Source organism: Eschrichtius robustus, chromosome 19 (assembly GCF_028021215.1).
Source record: "Eschrichtius robustus isolate mEscRob2 chromosome 19, mEscRob2.pri, whole genome shotgun sequence".
Lineage (NCBI taxonomy): Eukaryota > Metazoa > Chordata > Mammalia > Artiodactyla > Eschrichtiidae > Eschrichtius > Eschrichtius robustus.
In genome coordinates, this window is record NC_090842.1 from 32,537,068 (window position 1) to 32,561,343 (window position 24,276).

Sequence of the window (24,276 nt, forward strand, 5' to 3'; positions counted from 1 at the left end):
TATGTTTCGTGTTTGGAAGAGCGACGTTTCCTGTTTGATATTGCTTTGGACTTAATTGCGATAGCACATATTTATAGAAAACACTACTGGTGCTCTGATACTATCAAACATAGTACTAGAAAATTGACAAAGATGGAAGTAAGGGAGCTAAATTTGGGTATGGCAGTCTCTGTACCCGTTAAGGAAAGAGAATAAGAGAGGAAAAAGTCCTACAGAAGGTATGCACACAGAGAAGAAAAGTACCAGCTTTTAAAATATTCACAAAGCTCTTATGTCATAATCCAGACAGACATCATTTTTGATCAGAAAAATAAGAATGTATCAAAATAATACTCCTAAAATTACCAGGCTTATTTTAGAAGTTTTGATTTTTCGTACAGTCGTTTAGTAGGGGTCTAATTCTGAATTATTTTTATTTTCACAAAATAACTTTCATGCCACTTTTGTACTATCCAAAATCTTACGTTAAGAGAAATCCCAGACTTTTCAATTAATACATCGTTTTAGCAATGTAGCTTAATGTGTTACAGATAAAACAGTTATTTCATGGGTCATTAATGTGTTTAATGCATGGAACATTCTATTAAAACAAGCCCTTATTATTGTTATGGACAGGTTCATTGCCATTGTCAATAGAGGCTGCAGAGCTAAATTCCACAGGACGATTACCATTTAGCCATTGGGGGGACCAACAAGTTCTCATACAAATTGAACGATTAACTCAGTAATGTTTATTTTTGGTCAGGTCATGGTCGAAATGTATTCTTATTGTAAATTAACAATAGAAAAGGCACATCTTATATAAGCAAAATAACTCACTTTGAGTGGAATGGGACCTATCTGTTCCAAGGCCAAAGTATATAATTAAAACCATATTAACTCTAGCAGACATTTGCTGAGCACCTATTAGGTGCTATATATTGTTCTTAATCATTAGAGACTGATCATTTATCAAACTGAGTTCTTGGTCAGCAGTGTCTCTTCCATGTAACAGAAAAATTCGGAGTCTGATGACTGCTTCAAAGAGGCATGTTGTCCAAAGTCGACTTTAATTAACTGTTGCTACACCTGGACAATCGTCTGCCCAAAATACCCAAGCCACAGACATTTTATGAGCTTCCTTTCTCGGTAGAGCAAATAGCCTTGTACCATACACAGCTTAAAAGAAATATTCTTTATTCTCGGCCTGGAAATGCCTACTGACCCGGAACATATGAACGTTGTCTTTAAGGTTGAGTTAACTTTAGGATCATGTATTAAAGGAGGGCGTGTTCCAAACTTCTACAAAACTCAATTAGCTCTTGTGAAGGGCAACACGTGATTACTTGGTTGATTTATCCCATTCAAGGAAACGTGTTATTAAAAAGTTAGGCTATGGTTTATTTCCCTGTATCTTGTTTTTAACATATATACTCTACAGTTACAATCTTCTATAGAATTGGCAGTATTTCCCTGTGGGTTAGGGACAGAAGACACACCATTCTACATCACTCAGATTCCCAAATAAAACTGGCTTGATGGCTCAAACAGTTTTTAGAGGGATGAGAGTTACTCCTGTACTGTGGCCTCACTTGTCACCCTTAGAAACGGTCTCCTTTGCTTGTTTACAGCCTGTCCTGTCCCCTCATCTGTCTTGTTTGCTACTGTCATCCTCAGGCCTGGAACAGTGTCTGGGCTGGAATACACGAGGCTCCCAATAAATATTATATTTGTGGAATATATGAATGAATGAAAGGATAATGAAAGAATATTTATTTGTTATTAAGAGCGTACCTTAATACTAAATAAAAATGGAGGTGGGGAGGAGGTTTAAAGTATCAACAGCTGGGGCTTCCCTGGTGGCGCAGTGGTTGAGAGTCTTCCTGCCAATGCAGGGGACACGGGTTCGAGCCCTGGTCTGGGAAGATCCCACGTGCCGCGGAGCAACTAGGCCCGTGAGCCACAGCTGCTGAGCCTGCGCGTCTGGAGCTTGTGCTCCGCAACAAGAGAGGCCGCTTTAGTGAGAGGCCTGCGCACCGTGATGAAGAGTGGCCCCCACTTGCCGCAACTAGAGAAAGCCCTCGCACAGAAACGAAGACCCAACACAGCCAAAAATAAATAAATAAATAAATTTTTTAAAAAAATTTATCCTTCTATTGAAGTTTAAAAATAAATAAATAAATAAATAAATAAATAAATAAATAAATAAATATTTTTTAAAAATGTTTTTAAAAAGTATCAACAGCTGTAAAAATGGAATTCCTCTTTAAAATTTTAATTTAGGATTGAATAAAATCAACACAGAGCTGACTCCTTGGTAAAACAAAGGAGTTAGAGGGTACATAAGAAAATACCATTGTTTTATGATAAACTCTTGAAATTTTTATTTTGCTAAGAAACTATTCATTAACTTTGGGGAAGACTGGTTGTCACAAAACTTTCATGTGTAGGTATGTTTGATTATAACCCTGAGAGTAGTTATTAAGTAAAAAGTATCTATTTCGGTGCAGATATTTTGATAAATATAACGTTTAGGGTATGCAGGTCTGTAATTATCATTGGTGTATTTGGCACGACTGTGTTTGTTTCAGTTTCTATTTGGGTTAGGAATGCACTCGCTACGCGTAAATGTTGATTGATTGTTTATTCGGAAATAAAATTTTAATCCCGCTATAGGACATAACTAAATAATTGAGCATAAAATTACTGGATTTCCTATTTGTAGTTCTCTGATATTTATTAATACAAAGCAATTTTTATTACTGATAATTAATTACTCCATTTCTCAAGAAATATTGATTTAAAAAGCTCATAGTGAAAAAAAGCTCATAGTCGCACTTTCTAATATATTTGGGTTATCTGCTTCTTAATTAGATGTTACCCTTTATTATGAAAACCTGATGTTGCAGTGTTACAGAGAATATTTACTTGTAAATGTCGATGGAAGGTGCATTAAATACATTTGCATGTTAGATTTTTAAAAATCCTTTGTGATAAAATCAACTCAGATGGAAGTAAGCATCATTGAACTGAGTAAAAATATCAATAGATAAAATAGAATAAGGTGTGATACTTAAAATTTAAAAATCTCTTCGAAAGCTTATATCTTACATTTGTAAAAGAAACAAATACGCAAAACAGGAGGATGTGTGATTATGTATCACCAAGTATGCATCACAAAGATAAATTCCAGGCATGGGAAGGAAAGGGAAATTCACTCTGAGAGGACTTCGTGGAGGGACAGGTCCTTGCTCCCAGGCCGAAAGTAGGAGTGAAAAAGATTTGAATATGTAGAGGAGGGAGAGTTTTCTTGGCTAAAGAAATAAGAGCAACCCATTCCCATCCCCCCAAACCCCACATATCTTATATGAAGTATGGACATGGTAATATAACACAGTGATTTACACAGTAGGGATATTTTTTCAACTTTCCGTTCTCTTTCAATCTTAAGTCAAGAAGGAAGTTTCAGTTTGGGGCTAATGAGTCTTTCACATCTCTCTTTCATCCTTTTTAAAAAGGAGAAAGCAGAACTCTGGCTCAGAACCTTAGGCAGATCTGCATATTTAGATGGACTGTAATGGAATTATTCAATACTTCCTTTACTTAGTATTTATCTGGCATTCCATTGATTATGGTGATTCCAGCTTTTAATTTATGCTAGTGATGTAAAGTTTCCTTTTTAATATAAAATTATTCAGATATTTAACCATTCACTCAAATGATTAACGTTCAATAGTAGACTGGATTTCAGGCAATTTAAGAAAACGGGGGACCTCTACCCCAAATCCCCCATTCCTTGGTTTCCTGTTTTAAAAAAACAAAGGACAAAGAGGCTCTTTCATCAGGTAGAGAGAGAGGCAAGCCTCAGCTGAGCACTCCCCCTACCAAGACATACACAAACCATCAAGGCATTGTTGCGCAAAGGCTTCGTTGAATTGTACTTATAGATAGAAGGCAATGTGCTTCCTGTTAGAAGTCCATGGCCTGCCCATTCTGAATGACCTTTCTGATTGCAAAAATTAATCCTTGAGTACTCTTCAAAACATAAGTTGAGGTGTTAGGCTGTATATTTATACTATTTATAATTAAATCCAAGTTGTCCACAATTGATGGATGCCCATGAAGTATGATCAGTTAATACTTTCTTTTTTGAATTTTATTTTATTTATTTTTTATACAACAGGTTCTCATTAGTTATCTATTTTATACATATTAGTGTTTACATGTCAATCCCAATCTCCCAATTCATCCCACCACCACCCCACCCCTCCTGCCGCATTCCCCCCTTGGTGTCCATACATTTGTTCTCTACATCTGTGTCTCTATTTCTGCCCTGCAAACCGGTTCATCTGTACCATTTTTCTAGGTTCCACATATATGCGTTAATATACGATATCTGTTTTTCTCTTTCTGACTTACTTCACTCTGTATGACAGTCTCTAGGTCCATCCACGTCTCTACAAATGTCCCAATTTCGTTCCTTTTTATGGCTGAGTAATATTCCATTGTATATATGTACCACATCTTCTTTATCCATTCATCTGTCGATGGGCATTTAGGTTGCTTCCATGACCTGGCTATTGTAAATAGTGCTGCAGTGAACACTGGGGTGCATGTGTCTTTTTGAATTATGGTTTTTCCTGGGTATATGCCCAGTAGTGGGATTACTGCATCATATGGTAATTCTATTTTTAGTTTTTTAAGGAACCTCCATACTGTTCTCCATAGTGGCTGTATCAATTTACATTCCCACCAACAGTGCAATAGGTTCCCTTTTCTCCACACCCTCTCCAGCATTTGTTGTTTGTAGATTTTCTGATGATTCCCATTCTAACTGGTGTGAGGTGATACCTCATTGTAGCTTTGATTTGCATTTCTCTGGTCATTAGTGATGTTGAGCAGCTTTTCATGTGCTTCTTGGCCATCGGTATGTCTTCTTTGGAGAAATATCTATTTAGGTCTTCTGCCCATTTTTGGATTGGGTTGTTTGTTTTTTTAATATTGAGCTGCATGAGCTGTTTATATATTTTGGAGATTAGTCCTTTGTCCGTTGATAATATTTTTTTTAAGATTTTTTTTTTTTATGTGGACCATTTTTAAAGTCTTAATTGAATTTGTTACAGTATTGCTCCTGTTTTATGTTTTGGTGTTTTGGCTGCAAGGCATCTGGGATCTTAGCTCCCCGACCAGGGATGGAACCCCCACCCCCTGCACTGGAAGGCGGGGTTGTAACCACTGGACCACCAGGGAAGTCCCCTGATCAGTTAATACTTATTGGAATGAGTAATATCCCTGGATAGGTACCAAGCCTTTAAACTTTGAGTGGCATCCTTCTACATCGTGAATAAAATCTAGGATGGATTACAAGACCTGCTACTTTGGCCATTACTTGCCTCTCCAGCTTCACAGCGAGCCTCGCTTTTCCTGGCCAGTAATGCTGACCTCTCCTTTACTTATCCGTGATGTGCTTCCTTATGCCACGTGACTTTGTACAAGTTCTTCTTCTCTGCATACGATGCTCTTCCCTCTTTTCTAGCTCAGTTAGCTTCTTCTCTTCCTTTACACCTCAGCCCAGCGGGTCACCTCTGCAGGGAAGCATCCCCTGATTTCCCCACCTTGCATGATCTGGCCCATTCCCATCTCTCCAATCCCATTGCATTTCACTGTTCACCTTGCCTACCCGGCTCCCACCTCTACGGGTCTCCTTTCCATTTCTCAAGAGTGCCAAGCCCTCTCCCACCTCAGACTTTGCATATGCTCTTCCCTCTGCTGGGAACATACTTTCTCCTCATTTCCTGATTGGCTTCTCCTCATTCTTTAGATATCGGCTCAAAAGTCATCTTGGAGAGGCCTTTCCTGCTGACTTAATCAAATGTAGCTACCCTCCCCAGAATAATTTTTTTTTTTTGTATAGCTTATTTTTTTCACAGTATCACAGTTTGAATCTTGTTTATGCATATGTGTTCTGTTTTCACAGACAGAACCTAATCTTTGGACACTCCCTCCTCCTCCCCCTCAAGAAGATGATTTCCATTATATTTGTCTAATAAAGTCATTCTCAAACCGGGAAGGGGGGGGGGGATTTTGCCCAGCAGGGGACATTTGCCAATGTCTGGAAACATATGGTTGTCACAACCTGTGGGGGAGGGGAGGCTATTGGCACCTAGTGGGTAGAGACCAGAGATGCTGTTAAGCATTTACAATGCTCAAGGTGCATTGTAAGCAAAGAATATGATGCATTCTCCCAACAAAGAATTACCCAGACCAAAACGTCATTACTGCAGAAGTTGAGAAACTCTTATCTAATATCATCAATTAGAAGACAGAGTGAGATACGAAGAGAGAATGAGTTGTTTCCAAATGATGAACAGTTTAGGAAGTGATACAAGTAAACTCTCCATATGAAACATAATTGTGAAAGGAGCTGAAGAAGCTACCAGCATTCAGTCCTTATTGTTGGATGTGCTAATAGCAATCTCTTATAACCCACTAGTTGCTTTGCCTTTCAGTGATCATTGGTAAATCTTTCAAGGCTTAATTTTAATAAGTGAAACGTAATGATTTACAAAAATGCATTAAATTTCTTTTTTTTTTAATGTACAGTGTGGGGAAATACAGTCTATATCTATGTAATATCTTTTTTTAAAATTAATTTATTCATTTTTGGCTGCGTTGGGTCTTGTTGCCGCACGGGCTTTCTCTAGTTGCAGCGAGCGGGGGCTACTCTTCTTTGGGGTGCACGGGCTTCTCATTGCGGTGGCTTCTCCTGTTGTGGAGCACGGACTCTAGGCGCACGGGCTTCAGTAGTTGTGGCATGTGGGCTCAGTAGTTGTGGCTCGTGGGCTCTAGAGTGCAGGCTCAGTATTTGTGGCACACGGGCTTAGTTGCTTTGCAGCATGTGAGATCTTCCCAGACCAGGGCTTGAACCCGTGTCCCCTGCATTGGCAGGCGGATTCTTAACCACTGCGCCACCAGGGAAGTCTCAAAAACGCATTAAATTTCTTAGGGCTATATCCATGGTTATACATTTTCTTCTCATGTCAGTACTAGTAGGAAAAATGGTGAGCTATTTTGGAGGAGTATATATGAATTATTCTTGCTTACACTTTGTTATAGTAAATTCATCAGTCCCTTCTAAATTAGAGTCATGTTTAAAAGAATCGTATGGTAATTTTCTAGTTTTCAAAGATATCTGGCCTGGCACATAGTAAGTGCTCAGTAAACACTTTTCAACTGAGCTGACATCTTTCTCTTTTTAGGTAGAAATCCTAAGATCCAAGGAAGTGTCTTTTAAAGGTTACCTTTTTTTTTTATAATAGAAAATGATTGTAGCTTTTCAGGATCTCCAGGTTCCCTAAGGAAGTTGTTAATAATTGGTGGCCCTAAAGGTACTTGACTCTCTAAAGAGATACTTTCACCATTAATCTTATACTGTAATCCTTACACATAGGAAGTTATTATTGGAGAGCTGTGTACCGTGGTAAATGCTAGCACAATTTGATGCATTGATTACGTGGTTCAGAGGTTACTTGACAATATTTTAACGGTCCTTGGTGTATTGTCCTGTGGGAGATTAGAAAAGGTGGGCCAGCAGTTTTTGGATCTGAAGACCATGTAGATGGCTCTAAGTTTTGGCAAGACCTTAGCCCCACCACCAGTATGCTTCAGGAGTGGTTTTCACACTGTCCCCGCTTCAGGAAAACCCATTTTTTCTTGGTGAAATGTTGTGAGGAATCTCAATTTATAAAACAAATGAAAACTGAGTTGCTTTTGTTAAAGGGGGATGGATGGTGGCAGTGCAGAGCTCAGAGCCCCATTCATCTCTCTCTCCGTCAGTACGTGCTTCCACTGTGGTGGCACCATGGCTCCCTAGAGCATAGTTTCTCCATCAAGCAGTCACCAGCCAGCTTGGTAGCCTAGGGAATCACTCTTAGCTAAGAATAGGTATAATAGTATCTAATTCAGAAAGTTAGAGGATTGAATTGGAAAATGCATATTAAGCTTAGCACAAATCCTGGCCCCGAGTAAACATACAGTCAATGTTCCTTGTTTGTGAACCTTGGCTGTTTGTCAACAGGAACTCTCAGGCAACCAGGTCCATCATAAAGGCATAAATTGCAGGTGGAATTCAGGAAGAGCGGATAAAGCCAAGAAAACTAACTCCTTCGCCTTCTGTGTGACCATGAGATTCCTCTGAAATACTGTAGGTCTGGGATGCATCAGTCAAGTACCTATACGTGCTGATGTTCATGGGCATAGAAGTAAAGAAAACAAAGTGACTCCTCAGTTAATGAGAAAACTGTGTAAATCGTATCCTCATATTTCATGGCCATGCCAGTTAACTAATTTATTATTATTCAGTCAGAATTAAAATACTCTAGAGTGGCCTGTAGATATTTTAAACTACTTAGATTTAAAGAAGTCTGAAAGGACTTTTAAAAAGCCTTCTGAAAGATGTATTTGGAGACTAAAATTAAGAATAAGATAGCTTAAGCTCATGCAGCTCAATATAAAAAAAAAAACAAAAACCCAATCCAAAAATGGGCAGAAGACCTAAATAGACATTTCTCCAAAGAAGATATACAGATTGCCAACAAACACATGAAAGGATGCTCAACATCACTAATCATTAGAGAAATGCAAATCAAAACTACAGTGAGGTATCACCTTACACCAGTCAGAATGGCCATCATCAAAAAAATCTACAAACAATAAATGCTGGAGAGGGTGTGGAGAAAAGGGAACCCTCTTGTACTGTTGGTGGGAATGTAAATTGATACAGCCACTATGGAGAACAGTATGGAGGTTCCTTAAAAAACTAAAAATAGAACTACCATATGACCCAGCAATCCCACTACTGGGCATATACCCTGAGAAAACCATAATTCAAAATGACACATGCACCCCAATGTTCATTGCAGCTCTGTTTACAATAGCCAGGACATGGAAGCAACCTAAGTGTCCATCGACAGATGAATGGATAAAGAAGATGTGGCACATATATACAATGGAATATTACTCAGCCTTAAAAAGAAACGAAATTGAGTTATTTGCAGTGAGGTGGATGGACCTAGAGTCTGTCATACAGAGTGAAGTAAGTCAGAAAGAGAAAAACAAATACCATATGCTAACACATATACATGGAATCTAAAAAAAGGGGAAAAAAATGGTTCTGAAGAACCTAAGGGCAGGACAGGAGTAAAGACGCAGACATAGAGAATGGACTTGAGGACACGGGGAGGGGGAAGGGTAAGCTGGGAAGAAGTGAGAGAGTGGCATGGACATATATACACTACCAAATGTAAAACAGATAGCTAGTGGGAAGCAGCCGCATAGCACAGGGAGATCAGCTAGGTGCTTTGTGACCACCTAGAGGGGTGGGATAGGGAGGGTGGGAGGGAGGTGCAAGAGGGAGGGGATATGGGGATATATGTATACAGTAGCTGATTCACTTAGTTATACAGCAGAAACTAACACACCATTGTAAAGCAATTATAATCCAATAAAGACGTTTAAAAAAAAAAAAGAAAAGAATAAGATAGCTTAAATCCCAGGAGTGGGGGGCTGGAAGTGACGTAAGCAAGAAATGGTGGAACTTTAAAAGAATGCAGAAGAGTGGACAGTCAGCTCAGATTTTTGAAGAGAAATAGCTAAATGTGTGAAGAATGCTAATAAAAAGAAATTAGGACAAACTGATAGCGTAAAATCCACTTTTGTCATACCAGTCTGCAGAAGGATGCCTGCCAGGAGAATGTAATATTTTAGGAGTAGTGGAAAAGGATATTGTCAGTGAGACAAAGAACAGTTGGGGTTGTTCTGATATGAGTGACACATTTCTCCAGGATTCCACAGGAATTTGGTAACTCAGAAATCATTAAGAAGTGGAAAATTTGTATGTTTAATATTAAACCCTAACAATTAGCTACAGACTATTTTAACTACTTGTCTCTCTTTTTAGTTTTTTTTTTAAATTAATTTATTTATTTATTTATTTTTGGCTGTGTTGGGTCTTCGTTTCCGTGCGCAGGCTTTCTCTAGTTGCGGCGAGCGGGGGCCACTCTTCATCGCGGTGCGCGGGCCTCTCACTATCGCGACCTCTCCTGTTGTGGAGCACAGGCTCCAGACGCGCAGGCTCAGTAGTTGTGGCTCACGGGCCCAGTTGCTCCGCGGCATGTGGGATCCTCCCAGACCAGGGCTTGAACCCATGTCCCCTGCATCGGGAGGCAGACTCTCAACCACTGCGCCACCAGGGAAGCCCCCTTTTTAGTTTTTCCTAACTAGAGTGTTTTAGTTTTTGTTTCTTTTGTTTTGTGTTTTTGTAAATGGAAAAAGTTAAGATGCTCCCCTCCTTACCCCTCCAATCCAATCCAATATAATGCAACCATTGTTTATACACTTTTTTTTTTTAAACAAAAAGGGGCTGTACTCTATTTTGCAACTTGCTTTTTCACTTGCTATATCTTGCATATCACTCTAGATTAGTGGTTCTCTAGAACTGGGAGCAGTTTTGCCCTCCAGGGGGCAACGTCTGGAGACATTTTTGATTGTCATGACTGGTGAGGGGAGGGAGGTTGCTACTGGCATCTAGTAGGTGGAGGCCAAGGTTACTGTTAACATCCTGCAATGCAAAGGACAGCTCCCACAGCAAAGAATTATCTGGTCCAAAATGTCATTAGAGCCAAAATTGAGAATCATTTCTCTAGGTCAATACACATAAATCTAATTCATTATTTTAAAAAGCTTCATAATACTTTGTAGTATGGTCGATCATGATTTATTCAACTAGTTTCCTACTGATAGCTCTGGCTTCTTATTTTGTGGCATTATAATATTTAAGATTAAGAAACCTAACGCTCCCAGTTAAAATTCATTTGTTTCTTTAAAGAGCAAAATAAGCCTTATCAGAAAGATTCAAAAGAGGAATTCATAGGCTTGTGTATAAAATTAGATTCTGGGTCACTGTGAGTCAGGAGAATTTGGTTTCAAGAAAATCACAGACTCACTCTAAATGACAAGTCTTAAAGTAAGTCATTTGAAAAGCATGTCTTCATTTTTTGATTCTTTGGAATTAAAAGAAGAAGAAGCAACTCTAAAGCCTTTTATATGACTGCCCAAAAACAGAGAAGGCTATGTTTGAAGTGACGGCAGTAACTTTCAGAGAAGCTAATTCTGATTGTCTTTACCTCCTCCTTATACATATTTTAAAAAATTCATTAGTACATTAAATCAGATGGGTTGAACAGAAGAAAACAAAGCAGGTTTAAGATGAAAAAAGTGATATCCAATCCTGAGGACATGGAATGACTTCCAAATGCCCTTGACAATGTAATTCAGAATTGGACTGACCCTCTGGTTAACCACAGAGAGTTTTACAGAGAGGGTGCCCTGAAGCAAACAGATGCTTGCTCTGTGCTTCTCTAGTCCATCCTCTCTATATGGCACAGGTGTGCCTGGGAGGATGAAATAGAGAACTGATTCTCCCCTTTTGCAGAGCTGGGGAAAGGGTAATAGAACCAGAACTGTGCCGGAGAAGGATGGCAAACCAACTGGTGAGCCTGAAAGGGTTAGACCTCTGTTTCCACCCTTTCCTTGTCATCAGTTTCCTCAGTACGAAGCAAGAGGCGGCTGTTTCTCTTCCCTTTGCTAGTAGTGTTTTGTTATCACTTAGTTAAGTCATCCAGTGATAGTTCTCTGGTGCAATAGACTAGGCTGGATGATTTGGGCTTTGTGCTTTTGACCTTTCAGCTTTCTGGCATGAGTCCTTCTCATTAATAAATTAATAACTAGATAATAACTAGATAATTCATAGCTATCCTGAGATAAGTCAGATCTATCAAAATTACAAGTCAAACCTATCTAAGGAACTGCTGACATTATAAGTTCATTGTTTTTTTTAAATTGAGGTATAATTGACATCTAATATTATATTAGTTTCAGGTGTACAGTGTAATGATCAGATATTTGTATATATTGCGAAATTATCACCACAGTAAGTCTAGTTAACATTTGTCATCATACAGTTACAAAAAAGGTTTTTTTTTTTTATTGTGAAGAGGACTTTTATGATCTACTCTCTTAGCAACTTTCCAATATGCAGTACGGTCCCGTTACCTACAGCCATCATGCTGTGTATTACATCCTTATGATGTACTTATTTTGTAACTGGCAGTTGGTACCTTTTGATCCCCTTTCCCCGTTTCGTTCCCAACCCCTGTAAGCTCATTGATGTTTGGGAAAACTAAGAATTCCCCCCCTTGCTGTTGCCCCTTTAGGATCAGAGCCACACACAAGTTTCACAATACCGTCAGGATCCCTCCCTGATCATGAGGTCCATCGTCCACATGACCGATGCTGCTCGCTCTGGAATCATGCCTCCTGCCCAGCTCACCACCATCAACCAGTCTCAGCTCAGCGCCCAGTTGGGGTTGAATTTGGGAGGTGCCAGTGTGCCCCACACGTCTCCTTCACCTCCAGCGAGCAAATCGGCGACTCCCTCCCCTTCTAGCTCCATCAACGAAGAGGATGCTGATGAATCCAACAGAGTGAGTTAATTGCCTTTAGTATATAACCTACCAGAGAATTGGGAATCACCCCATGCGCATGTGTTTGAATTTCATTCACAGTAGTACCTTCTTTTGCTTCATGGATTTGGAGTAGCATTTGAATTTATGGTGGTTTAATTTTTTTCTTCACTCTTTTATATTTACTTATTTTCTGTGGAAAGTGTATTCAACTGAAAATCGGAAGATCTGGCTTCTCCTAGTAGTTGTAAGGCATTGAGTAAGTCCCTTAACTCTTGTAGGCTTAATTTTCCTAAATCAGCAAAAGGGAAGGCTTGCACTAGACTTTCCAGAAATTCTGAACTGCTCTGGTTCTAAGTTAATGTCCGGGTAGGCAAGTTGCATCTGGTTAGTTGGCTGAACTGCTGCCCCATTGGACAGTCTTGCACCTTTGACGAGGTTTATCACGTAGTAAGTTCCAGTCGTTTTACGTCTTTGCTTTTGTCAGGGAAATGACACATGATTCAAATATGCACAAGGTGAAGTAAAAACTTAGTTGCAGGTATGACTTTTCTGAATGCCTAGAAAAGTATTCTGTTTCACTGAACTTACTTGTAGGTACACAATTACTCATTCCTCATTTATTAATTATGTGTGGTACACTTACTCTGTGCTTGACGTTTTACTTCGTTCTGGTGATACAAAGATTTCTAAGAGAATTATTGCCCCTGGGACTTCCCACTGGGAACAAATAGCAATGTTTAAAACTAGCTCCAGATGTGATTAGAGGTATAATTGATGTATCTGGTGTGCTGAGATGGTCATCGATTCTGCTTAGGAGAGTGATTTGAGGAAGTCTTTATTGAGAAGGTGATGTTTGAATTAGGTCTAAGAGGATACATAAAAAGTTTGTGAGGCAGAAGAGAGAGGCCAGCATTCTGGTAGAAAGAGCAATGAAATTACATGTCCATTTATGGGTATCGTGAGCAGTGTGACATGGGGGAAGAAAGAAATGAGTTGAAGAAAGAAATGGCTGAAATGTGGTAGCCTTTCTCCTGTTGGTAGTTGAGAGCTGATTATTTATTTGCATAGAGGAATGGCATAAGCAAATTTATGCTTTAGAAAGATAACTTGGGCTGTATATAGAATGTGTTATAAAGAGAGGGACCAGAGAGAAGGAACTCAATTAAAACGTCCTTTTGTTATGAAGTGTTTGCTTTTATTTTAGCAAAGGAAGGCATGGACAGGAGGTGCCAGATTAGTGAGACATTCAAGAGAAAGAATCATCTATTAAGGTTTGGTGATCCCCTGGAATTTGAAGGAATAAAAGATACACTGGGTTTTAGTTTGAGAGCCAGCGGGGATATCAGTAAATGGAGAGGCTCAACCTACGAAGAGAGGAGTGTTGTTTTTTTTCCCCCATGGGGAAGATGAGAGTTTGACATGGTAAGGGGTTGAATTTGAGTTGCTTCCATGTGAGTCTAGAACTCAGTCTGTTGGAGATGGAGCTACAGATTTGGGGACCATCTGCACATAGATGTGAGCACATAGAAGTAATCAGGATTTCTCAGCGTGCATAAGGAGCAAGACAAGACCAGAACATTGAGCATCATTTATTTTTACCTTGAGCATCATTTATGTTTAAATAGAAATGGAAGAAGAGGAGCTGGAAAAGATTGCGGGTGATGAAAAGAGGAGGGAGGTTAGCTGAAAAGAGGAGAAATGTTGCAGGGATTTTAAGAAAGAGGGCTTGGTCTATCCCATTATGTTAACTCCCCACTGGACACAAGGTGGGGAAATGCACTTAGCAGTCTCTGCTCACACTCACAAGGACTTCAGTGGGATGAAGTGGGAAGTAATAAAGAAACTCGAGGGATGTGTATAAGATACAGCTGAGTTACAACTGGCTATTACACAGTTCAAATGGAGTCCTTTCATTTGGTTCACATTCCAACTGATCTTAATACTTACCTCTGTATCAATCTGAAATTGTCACCTCTAAAGAGAACCTTTTATGTGACTCTTAGCTTGTTCCATTTTAAGCCAGGGTCTAGGTTTTGTGTAAAGACAAGGAATCCAATATATCTCTTAAGCAACTTAGCTGAAAAAGGAAGATTAACATTATTGTTGATTATGTCTTTTGGGTAAAGCTATTTCTCCATTTTTTCACAGCCCTTTGAGTCAACTATGCAGAAGTTTCTTTAGGAGAATTAATTCTGAGCTTTTATTTACACTGTGAGATTCTTCATTTCGGGTTTATTCTTAAAAGCTAATGATGATTAGGGGAAGTCATGGTTGTCCAAGAAAGACATCAAAGGTTGTCAACACTTGAATGTTGTTTTACAAAGAGTGAAATAGAACTCTTCTTATTTGGAAAAAGCTTTAACTGGAAATAACTTTCATCTTGCCATTGGACAGGGTATTGTTGGTGCAAACAGTGCCAAATTCTCTTCCAAGAAAAGAATAGAGTTGTTTGACTCAGTTAGAAAACTCTGTGTATATATATTTTTTTATGTGGCTTACGTAATATTTTTTCATTGAAGGATAACTTGGCTCCAGTTGAAGCTCTAATTGAAAAGACATCTGACTCCCTTGCAAGTTCAGATTCATTAACTAGATTAAACAAGTTGCACTTATTCTGAGGATTTAGAAAAAAGACTATGAGGTCTACAGAATTTTATTGAATTAATCGTGTGAGTTATGAAAGATGGCATTTTGGAGGAGAGGTGAGATCTAGCTTAACACCTACTGAAGTGCATAAACTATGTGTATAAAGTATGGGTGTGGTTATCACTCAGTACAAACAACAGGCCCACCAACAAGTAGGCTCTTGGTTTCCTAACACCTTGAGGGTTCAGAGCTCTCAAAGAAAAGTTACTTATCAGTTTCCTCCCTAAGAATGCTAGTTATTGGATTAAGTTCCCAATGACCCTCTTTCAGAAAGTAATGATACTCTTGGAAAATTTGAATTAAGATTCAAGACTCAAGGCCATTAAAAGCCAATCTGTTACTACTTGAATCTATCTCTGTTGATCTTGCCCAAGGCTGGCTTCTAAAACAGATTTTGTCAAACACTTCAGCATTCTTGATGAAGTTAACTGCAAAATGATCTCCAATATAGTCATATCATAATCTAGGGGGAGATAAAACAAGGTTGATAAATCATTTCCCCTGCTTCTCTGATGAGTATTTTATATGATTGTTGAAATTAGATGATGGTAGCAGGTGAGTATTGGAGCTCAGTGGTATATAAATTTGGGGAACTGTACCCATATCATCTCTATGGTTTCAGTTTCAGAGTTCATTGTGAATATGTGTGAGCGTCTCTAGGCCAGAATTCTTGTGGGCAGGGTTACTTACTATATGTAATAATAAACATCGTCTTATTAGTCTTCTTTTTAGCCTTGGCGATTTTAAGTATCTACTGTTGCTGCTCTTTTACAGGTTTTTAATTTTATGAAGATTATCAATTTCCTTTCTAGCTCTACTTAGAGTTTTGACATTTTTACATTTCTTGTTATCCTATTCTTTAGGAAGTTTTTTATTGTTTTAGAAAATAAAAGTGACCTTTCCCTTATTGTGCAAGCTTAGGGATTAGAGCTAATTTCCATTTGAGTTTCCGGAGACCATTAGCAAAGTCATATTCTGGTAAAATAAAAGACCAAGCCTCAAAAAAATCAATTCAGACTGATCATACATATGGTATGCCTCTATGGCTAAGGGACCTTATACAAAATATCTGAATATGATCAACATCCTGAATAGTATTTAGGTTTACTTCTAAGACCTTTGAAAATGTAAAATATTTTGTTTATGGGTACATGTGTAGCCCATATATATATGGCATTACTTGGTACAGAGCATTCTGTTTTTCATTATTCATAATTGCTATTTAGAGCATATGTTGCGAATGTATTGAAGATACTTCTGGGTCTCATTAATCAATGTTCTAAATGCTAATCTCTGCTGTCCAGTTAACTCTAAGCAAATTTACCCCTCCCCCACATTTGGTGGTGATTCATCTGTTGATGATGTTTAACAAAACCTTAAAAGAACGATTGGGGACCTGAGTAAGTCTTTCTGCATTCTCTGCAACTACATTCTAGGCAGTGAATTTTCTTCCTGCTTTGCAGGCCATTGGAGAGAAAAGAGCTGCTCCAGATTCTGGCAAGAAGCCCAAGACTCCAAAGAAAAAGAAAAAGAAAGATCCCAATGAGCCACAGAAGCCAGTGTCAGCATATGCCCTGTTTTTCAGAGACACACAGGCTGCAATTAAAGGTCAAAACCCTAACGCAACCTTTGGAGAGGTCTCAAAAATCGTAGCATCTATGTGGGACAGCCTTGGAGAAGAACAAAAGCAGGTGAGGCAAAGATCCATCATGGTCATTGCAAGATTATTCTTTACACCTTTTCTGAGTGAATACATCCACTTAATATGATTGCTTCTCATGAAAGCCTTTCTAAGCTATGGAATTAAAAAACACAAACATATAAACCCAAACCACTCTGCAGTTATACGGATTTCTCAGTTCCCTTAAGGGTGTGTGTTCAGAACCCATTCAGAAGAGAGTTGGAGGAGATCCAGGTAGTATCCTGCAAGCATAAACTTTTGATGATCATCTTTTCATTTTAAATAATGCGGAATTTTTCCCCCCTTTGTTCAAAAAAGGCACTGCAAAGGGATTAGGTCCATCCTGCTTGCCTTTTTTTTTTGATCATCTTTCTGAACTCTTGTGCTCTCCTGGGGGGTTTCCAAACTTTGAAGCTGACTCTGCGTGTCTCATTATTGTCATCGGGCATTTGAAATTTTATTCCAAGTTCATTTGAAAGCGTGGCTGTATGAGAGGCATTGAGAGATTAGCCATGCTGGTGGGAGACACTTCCTTAGGGTCCAGCTTCCCATCTTTCCCCATGCAAGTCCTCCACACAAATGGAGAGAAGAATGGTTTCCTTGGGGCTCAGTCCTCCCCTGACTCCTTGCATGAAGCTCCAGTGACCATTCATAGGCGTTGATTTTCCATATCCTCACAAGAATAGACCCCTATTAGTAATAAACCAGAATAATTGTTTCAGGAATAAGGAGTGTAAAACCCTTGATTTTCTTTCTCTTTCTTCCTTCCTTCCTTCCTTCCTTTCTCCCTCCCTCCCTCTCTCTCTCTCTCTTTCTTTCCTTCTTCCTTCTCATTCCTACCAACTGGTTACCTTGGGATGGTGCAACTGTAGAATCTGCCTGTTTGTTGGCACTGAGCTTCATGCTCTATGCGGCAGACTGATTTTCTACCCTAGAAATGTAATCCTAAGGGGGCTGGCAAACTGCTGCATCTAACTTTTAAATTCTGGAGAAAAAGATAGTTGCACTTTGGTATAACAGCCAGCCATCAGACACCACGGTTTAAGAAAAGGAAGCCCAAATGAGGTTTAATATACTGGAATATATTTATGGAACTCACTGGTCTCACTAATGGAAATCTTTCATCTTTCACTATCTCTGATTTTTCTTTTTTTTTCTCCAAAAGAAAACCCAGGTTGAAAGGCCTCCATCTTTTCTCTTCTGTCTTCACACACTTTCCCTATTATTGTTGGTTTTTCATCCTCTGGTTTGTTTCAGCTTAGAGATGGGTGTGAGGGAAAGAAGACATGGATGGAGAAGCTCGTTAACTTTCTATAATTTAAACCATTTGCCACAAATTTCATCCTTGTTACCTTATTTACTGCCCGAACAGGAGGCCCTTAGCTGTTACTCTCATGAATTCCATGCTGCAACCTGAAATCTTTTTCTGTTTGCCATAGTAAACGTCAGAGTTGGGCCCCAGTGAGGGTGGCAGGGTTTCATTTTGTTCTAATATCTGTGTGTGTGTTTCTACATTTAAAAATCAAAGCCAGGGAGACCAACTTTTTATGTGAGTTCTGTTGCGACGTAATTTGCCCAGCAGTTATTTTATGGCCGAGAATGTGTGTGCTAAAGGTGGTGCTAATTGTGGTCTTTTAATAGGTCTATAAAAGGAAAACGGAAGCCGCCAAAAAAGAATACCTGAAAGCCCTGGCTGCATATAGGGCCAGCCTCGTTTCTAAGGTAAACCCGGACAGGGGCGGCCAGTGTCTGAGAGAGTTAGGAGCCCTGGAGCATTGAAATCATAAATGCAACTCCTCTTCGAGTTGATTAAAAAAAAAAAAAGCATCTCGAACAACTCATAAACTTATTTGTTCCCATTAGAGATCACCCCAAGGATGGCATGGAAAATAAGTGTTCATTCAAGCTGATGAATCCAAATTGTTTCCAAGAGTCACTGATCTCTATATATGTATGTTGAAGCTATTTAGACAGATTTCAAACAGCCCCTTTCTTCCCGTCGGGGACTGAGATCTGTGTTAATGTCCTCTATTTAAACTGAGAAGTATTTTTGTCAGGCATTTTTGGACATCAGGTCATAAATTCTCCAATGGTTGCATGATAGAGGATATAATATCATAGAGAATGTTGCGTTTTTGACCAAACTCTTCCACATCATATAAATAAATAAGCCTCACGATTATTTAAAATAAAATTATGTTCCAAGTACTTTTAAAAAGACATGTATGCATGTATTATACACAGAGTATACAATGGGCCCTGATGTATTATAAAATGCAACAGTAGTCCAAAGCAAATGTCACTCTGGATTATTATTACCTTGATCCAAAAGGAGCATGAGCTGTTACCTTATATTTTTAACATTTAATTAACTTTGTCCTTAGCCTTCCTAGAATTTAGAGAGGCTTTGGGGTGGATAATGTGAACTAATGTTTTTGCTCCTGATGTATTTCCCCTGGCAAGCAGAGATCCCATTTCCTTGACATTGTTGTTGCCTCAGAGTACAACATAGGGCCTCAGGGCATGGTCAGTGCTGCCGGCAGAGCCATTTAGAAAGGGTTTAGCCCTCTTTTCTCGTCTTCACCGGAATTGTAAGATCTACCGTCGGCAGCTGCTCAGAACCAGATCAAGAGAGGTACTCCTATACCTCGTAGGTATAGCTCTTAGGACCCTTCCCACTTCATTAGAAAGAGAAAACATTCATCAGGTCCATAGCAAAAGCTTTTTCTGAGACTCTGGAAGGTGCACATTGAGAGATATACCTATTCTGGATGGGGATTTGCACATTGGTAGAAAACCTATTCTGGATGCAGATTTGCACATTGGTAGAATGTGTGGGCCACAGATGTTAAGAACTGAGGTGTACTTGATGGCTAATTAGACGGAGTGACATGAATAGAGTAACAATGTGCATGTATTTCTTACGTGGATCGTTTATTCATTCATTTACCTAGAAGCAGGTATAGGTGATCTTTGTGCATTAGAGCATGAATAATTGATCATACATGGATTTAAGCCAAGAGCCGGTAACTCAAAAGGCATTCTGGAAATAGCATCCGTGATTGGGCTGATCAGGTCTGTGACTGACTTAGAAGGGATAACTTAAACGTTTTACATTGGATACTAAAATCCAATTCGGAAATGTTTCCAAATGGATTGATTGATTCCACTGATTCTAAAAAGCTATTCAATAGGATGGAATTTAAAAAGAATAAATCCAAATTGTTTGGGGGAGGGCTGTTTTTGTTTTGTTTTTTTCATTAGGTAAGTGCAGTTGAGAGCACCCTAAATTTATAGCCAGAGGCACGACAGGCAACTAAAACAGTCCTTGAGGTATAAATTTAGAATAATTTCAACCTGAACCCAAAGTGTGAAATAGTTGCTAATATGGGATCTCACAGGAAGCAGCATCTGACTGTACAGCTTGCTCATTAGATCACATCTAAAGAATTGGTTCCCAATGGTTGACCAATTGAAGGCCCTCCAGCAGGTTGCCTCCACGATGGTAAGGACCGAAAATCCAATAATAACTTAAATAATTGAAAGAATCATGGAAGCAAAGATTTGGAGGCATGTGATTTTGGTCCTCAAATATGAGATCCATCATGGAAGGGAAGCCTAAGCTTGATCTCTGTGCCCTGGATGGAAGAACTCATCCAAGGAGTGAGGTTACAAGGGAGCGGGATTTCAGCCTCAACATTAGAAATAATAAACACCACATGTGCATTTAACTTAAGTCTCTACAATCAGAGCCCGGGACTTTCCCTTAAGATGTGACTCTACTATCACTTTTAATCTTCACAACAACCAACAAAATTAATAGAAGCTTAATATTCAACCGTGAGGGAGTAGACCCGGCAGGTGAGCAGGAGCTCTTCACAGCCATCCACCCTTTTCCATTCTCCACTAGGGGAGCATCTCATAGGCATAATGGTGTGATTGCCCAGGTGTTTAAATATAGAGTTTCCTTGTGGTTTCTTCCTTAAGACTGGCTTGGCAATTTTTAAATATTAGAGTATATAAAAATAATGCTCATGTTTATATGTAGAAGACTGTGTGTATTCTACTTTGTGGGTGATTTAATGGTTTTTTTAAAAGATAATTATGAGTATTTGCAGGTTTCTTCTTACCCAAAGGCTTCAGAACACGACCCTCCAGTAACATGCAGCGCCCCCTGAGCTTTTGTACAAAACCAGAGAACTGTCCACCGATGGACGGAGCTTTACACTGATCAGGTGTTCGAACAGAAGCCATCGGCCATGGCTTTTCCTACCTTGAGTGATTCTCCATGTAAAGTCACTCCTCAGGTTTCTTCTAATAGTAGATTTTATAAATGTGAGTAGTAAAGATCTAGAAATAAACATTCAGAATCATTAAAGAGAGTGGATGGCAGCTTGATGCCGCCAAGGTCCCCCCCGTACACACCCCCCTACAAAAACCCCAAATTTTATGAAGAATAAGAGGGAAAAAATAGTCTTTAAGAGGAATTATTCCTAATCCCAGTTGCATTTAAAATAATTTATTTTTGTGGAGGTAATTATGTGTTTTTAGTACAAAATATATTAGGCAGTTTCTCTCCATGTTGAGCCCCAGGTCATTTGTTTATCTTATAACAGGTTATGCAGTCACATGAGTGCTGAACTTTCTCCCTTTGTGTATGACTCCTTTGATGAATTTTGGAAATCTTTGAAAATATTTGGTAAACTAAAAATATTTCTAAAGTTGTAAAGTACTTCAATTTAGTGTCTCTAAAGAATTCAGTTATGTTTTTCTTATACTCAAGTGAGCACTGTTATAAATAATCATGGCTTTGATTATTATATACAGGGCTTTGAAGTTTTCTGGTAACAGCTGTTTTCTGGTAGTAGTAATTGTTAATTAATGAAAATAGCTAACATTTACGAAGTGCTTTTTGTAGGCCAGGCACTGTTCTAAATGCTTAATAAATATGAGTTGGTTTAATTCTCACAACCTCTATACAAGGTGAATACCATATAACGCTATTTTATATATGAGGAAACTGAGGAACAGATGAGTGAATTAACTTGCCCCGAGCCACAGAGTTGTTGAGTAGTTGAGCTAGATTTGAACTCAGGCAGTCTATACTCTGTTGTCTTTCAAAATGGTTCTTGGTGGTGACATTAGTTCAGACTTAAATGCTAAAGAATTGTTACTCTTAAATATATGTATCAGTCATCTTTTACTACAATAGTGCTGTGTAACAACCAGCCCCCAGCCCAATGACTTAAAAAGATAAGCATTTACCCCAGAAAGTGCCAGTTAACTAGCTGGGTCTTTAAATCTAGGCCAAGACTCGGTAGGATCAGCTAGTCCTGCTCGTCTGTGTGCAGTCAGCATCAGGGGGTTGGTGCTGGACGCATACACCTACGTGGCAGTTGGCTGGCAGTGAGCTGGCTCTTGAACGGGTAACTGGGCCACATGGCTGTCATCACGAGGTGGTAGGTTCTGAGAGACACAGACAGACAGACTTTGAAGCCTCACTTCCATCGCATTCTGTTGACCAGAGCAAAGGTGCCAGGCCAGCCCAGATTCAAAGGGTGGGGAGTTCCACTCCACCTCTGGAAGGAGCTATAAAGCCACGTGACAAAGTGCTTGGGTTCAGGGAAGCATGAATAATGGTGGCCATTTTTTTCCTCAATTTACAATACTAAAAATACCCCCAACCTTCTCCCCCAAAATGCAGGCTGCTGCCGAATCAGCAGAAGCCCAGACCATTCGTTCTGTTCAGCAGACCCTGGCGTCCACCAATTTGACCTCCTCCCTCCTTCTCAACCCTCCGCTGTCTCAGCACGGAACAGTGTCGGCCTCCCCTCAGACTCTCCAACAATCGCTCCCTAGGTCAATCGCTCCCAAACCCTTAACCATGAGACTCCCCATGAACCAGATCGTCACTTCAGTCACCATCGCAGCCAACATGCCATCGAACATTGGGGCTCCGCTGATCAGCTCCATGGTGGGCTCGGCGTCCTCCACCCAAGTGAGCCCTTCAGTGCAGACCCAGCAGCATCAGATGCAGCTGCAGCAGCAGCAGCAGCAACAACAACAACAGATGCAACAGATGCAGCAGCAGCAGCTCCAGCAGCACCAGATGCATCAGCAGATCCAGCAGCAGATGCAGCAGCAGCATTTTCAGCACCACATGCAGCAGCACCTGCAGCAGCAGCAGCACCTCCAGCAGCAAATCAACCAACAGCAGCTGCAGCAGCAGCTGCAGCAGCATCTCCAGCTGCAGCAGCTGCAGCACATGCAGCATCAATCCCAGCCTTCTCCTCGGCAGCACTCCCCTGTCACCTCCCAGATTACATCCCCCATCCCCACCATCGGGAGCCCCCAGCCAGCCTCTCAGCAGCACCAGTCACAGATACAGTCTCAGACACAGACTCAAGTATTATCGCAGGTCAGTATTTTCTGAAGACGCACGTGGCAGGCGGATTTGCGCACCTGGAGGAGAGTGGCGTCCGAGAGTAAACCATGTGTGGCTGCAACTCGTGAGTCGGTGTTGGTTATGCAGAAATGTGTAAAAGATCACGCGGTCCTCTCAAGTGTCTATTAGATAGGCAATAAGAACTACAGTGTAGCTGAAAATCATCTTCTAGCTGACTCTAAACCACTTTGTTTTTAAACAAGAAAAGCTGTGCTCTTTTATGTGCTGCCTTTTTTTATTTATTCAGGCTCTACCTACAATATGTGAATCAAACCGTTTAATGAATCCTGGGACATACTGATGATTATAATAAACTGGCCTCTCTGAGTCATAGCAAATGGCCTTATTTCTCCCGAAGTGAAGAAACCACACTTCAAGGCGATTGGAACTTCCGAAGCCCTAAAAATAAAAAGCACAGTCGTAACTACCTGAAATACGAAAATCCAGTTTCATACAAACATTTGTATGACGTCAATCGTTGATGGCATTTTTTTGTCATGAAAAAAATAATGTAAATCACAGACTTTTGCCAAAGCTCTTATTTTTTTCCTTAAATCTCTCCAGAAAAAAAAAAAAATGCAAGTGATTAGTTTCAATTATTGACTCCTTTTCACTTTTTACCCACGACTTCTCCAAATCAAGCCACAGTATATGTTGTAACAATATCTATGACCACTGTTAGCCCATTATACTCATTCCAATTAGAAGAAAAGAATGTGAATATTATATTCTGTGTTTTGAGTGACAAGTTTCGAAAATGAAAAACACTGTATTTTTAAAAGGGAAATGCACTTAAATGGAGACAGTTATTACAAAAGTTAAGATTTAAAAAAAAAAAAGAGCAAGAGTTTTTATTATGATGTAATACTGGTGGAATATTTAAAAGGCGCACCGCATCTGAATAATCAATGTAAATATTTTCTTTCAAAGTTGTAAGTTTTCATATCATGTGTTGTAAAGTTTTCATAAATGAGGCTTTAACGTAAACACTGGTGACATAA

At 39.5% G+C, this 24,276-nt stretch overlaps 1 protein-coding gene across 1 annotated transcript in view; it reads left to right on the forward strand.

Annotated features, from left to right (window-relative positions):
* The window catches only part of TOX3 (TOX high mobility group box family member 3), a 105,876-nt gene extending 82,126 nt beyond the window's left edge, over window positions 1-23,750 (forward strand). The window contains exons 4-7 of the mRNA XM_068528309.1: window positions 12,252-12,521; window positions 16,613-16,840; window positions 18,472-18,552; window positions 22,535-23,750. Coding sequence (XP_068384410.1) covers window positions 12,252-12,521; window positions 16,613-16,840; window positions 18,472-18,552; window positions 22,535-23,263 — 1,308 coding nt within the window. The 3' untranslated portion in view covers window positions 23,264-23,750. The remainder of the gene's footprint in view (window positions 1-12,251; window positions 12,522-16,612; window positions 16,841-18,471; window positions 18,553-22,534) is intronic.
* The last annotated feature ends 526 nt before the right edge of the window (window positions 23,751-24,276 follow it).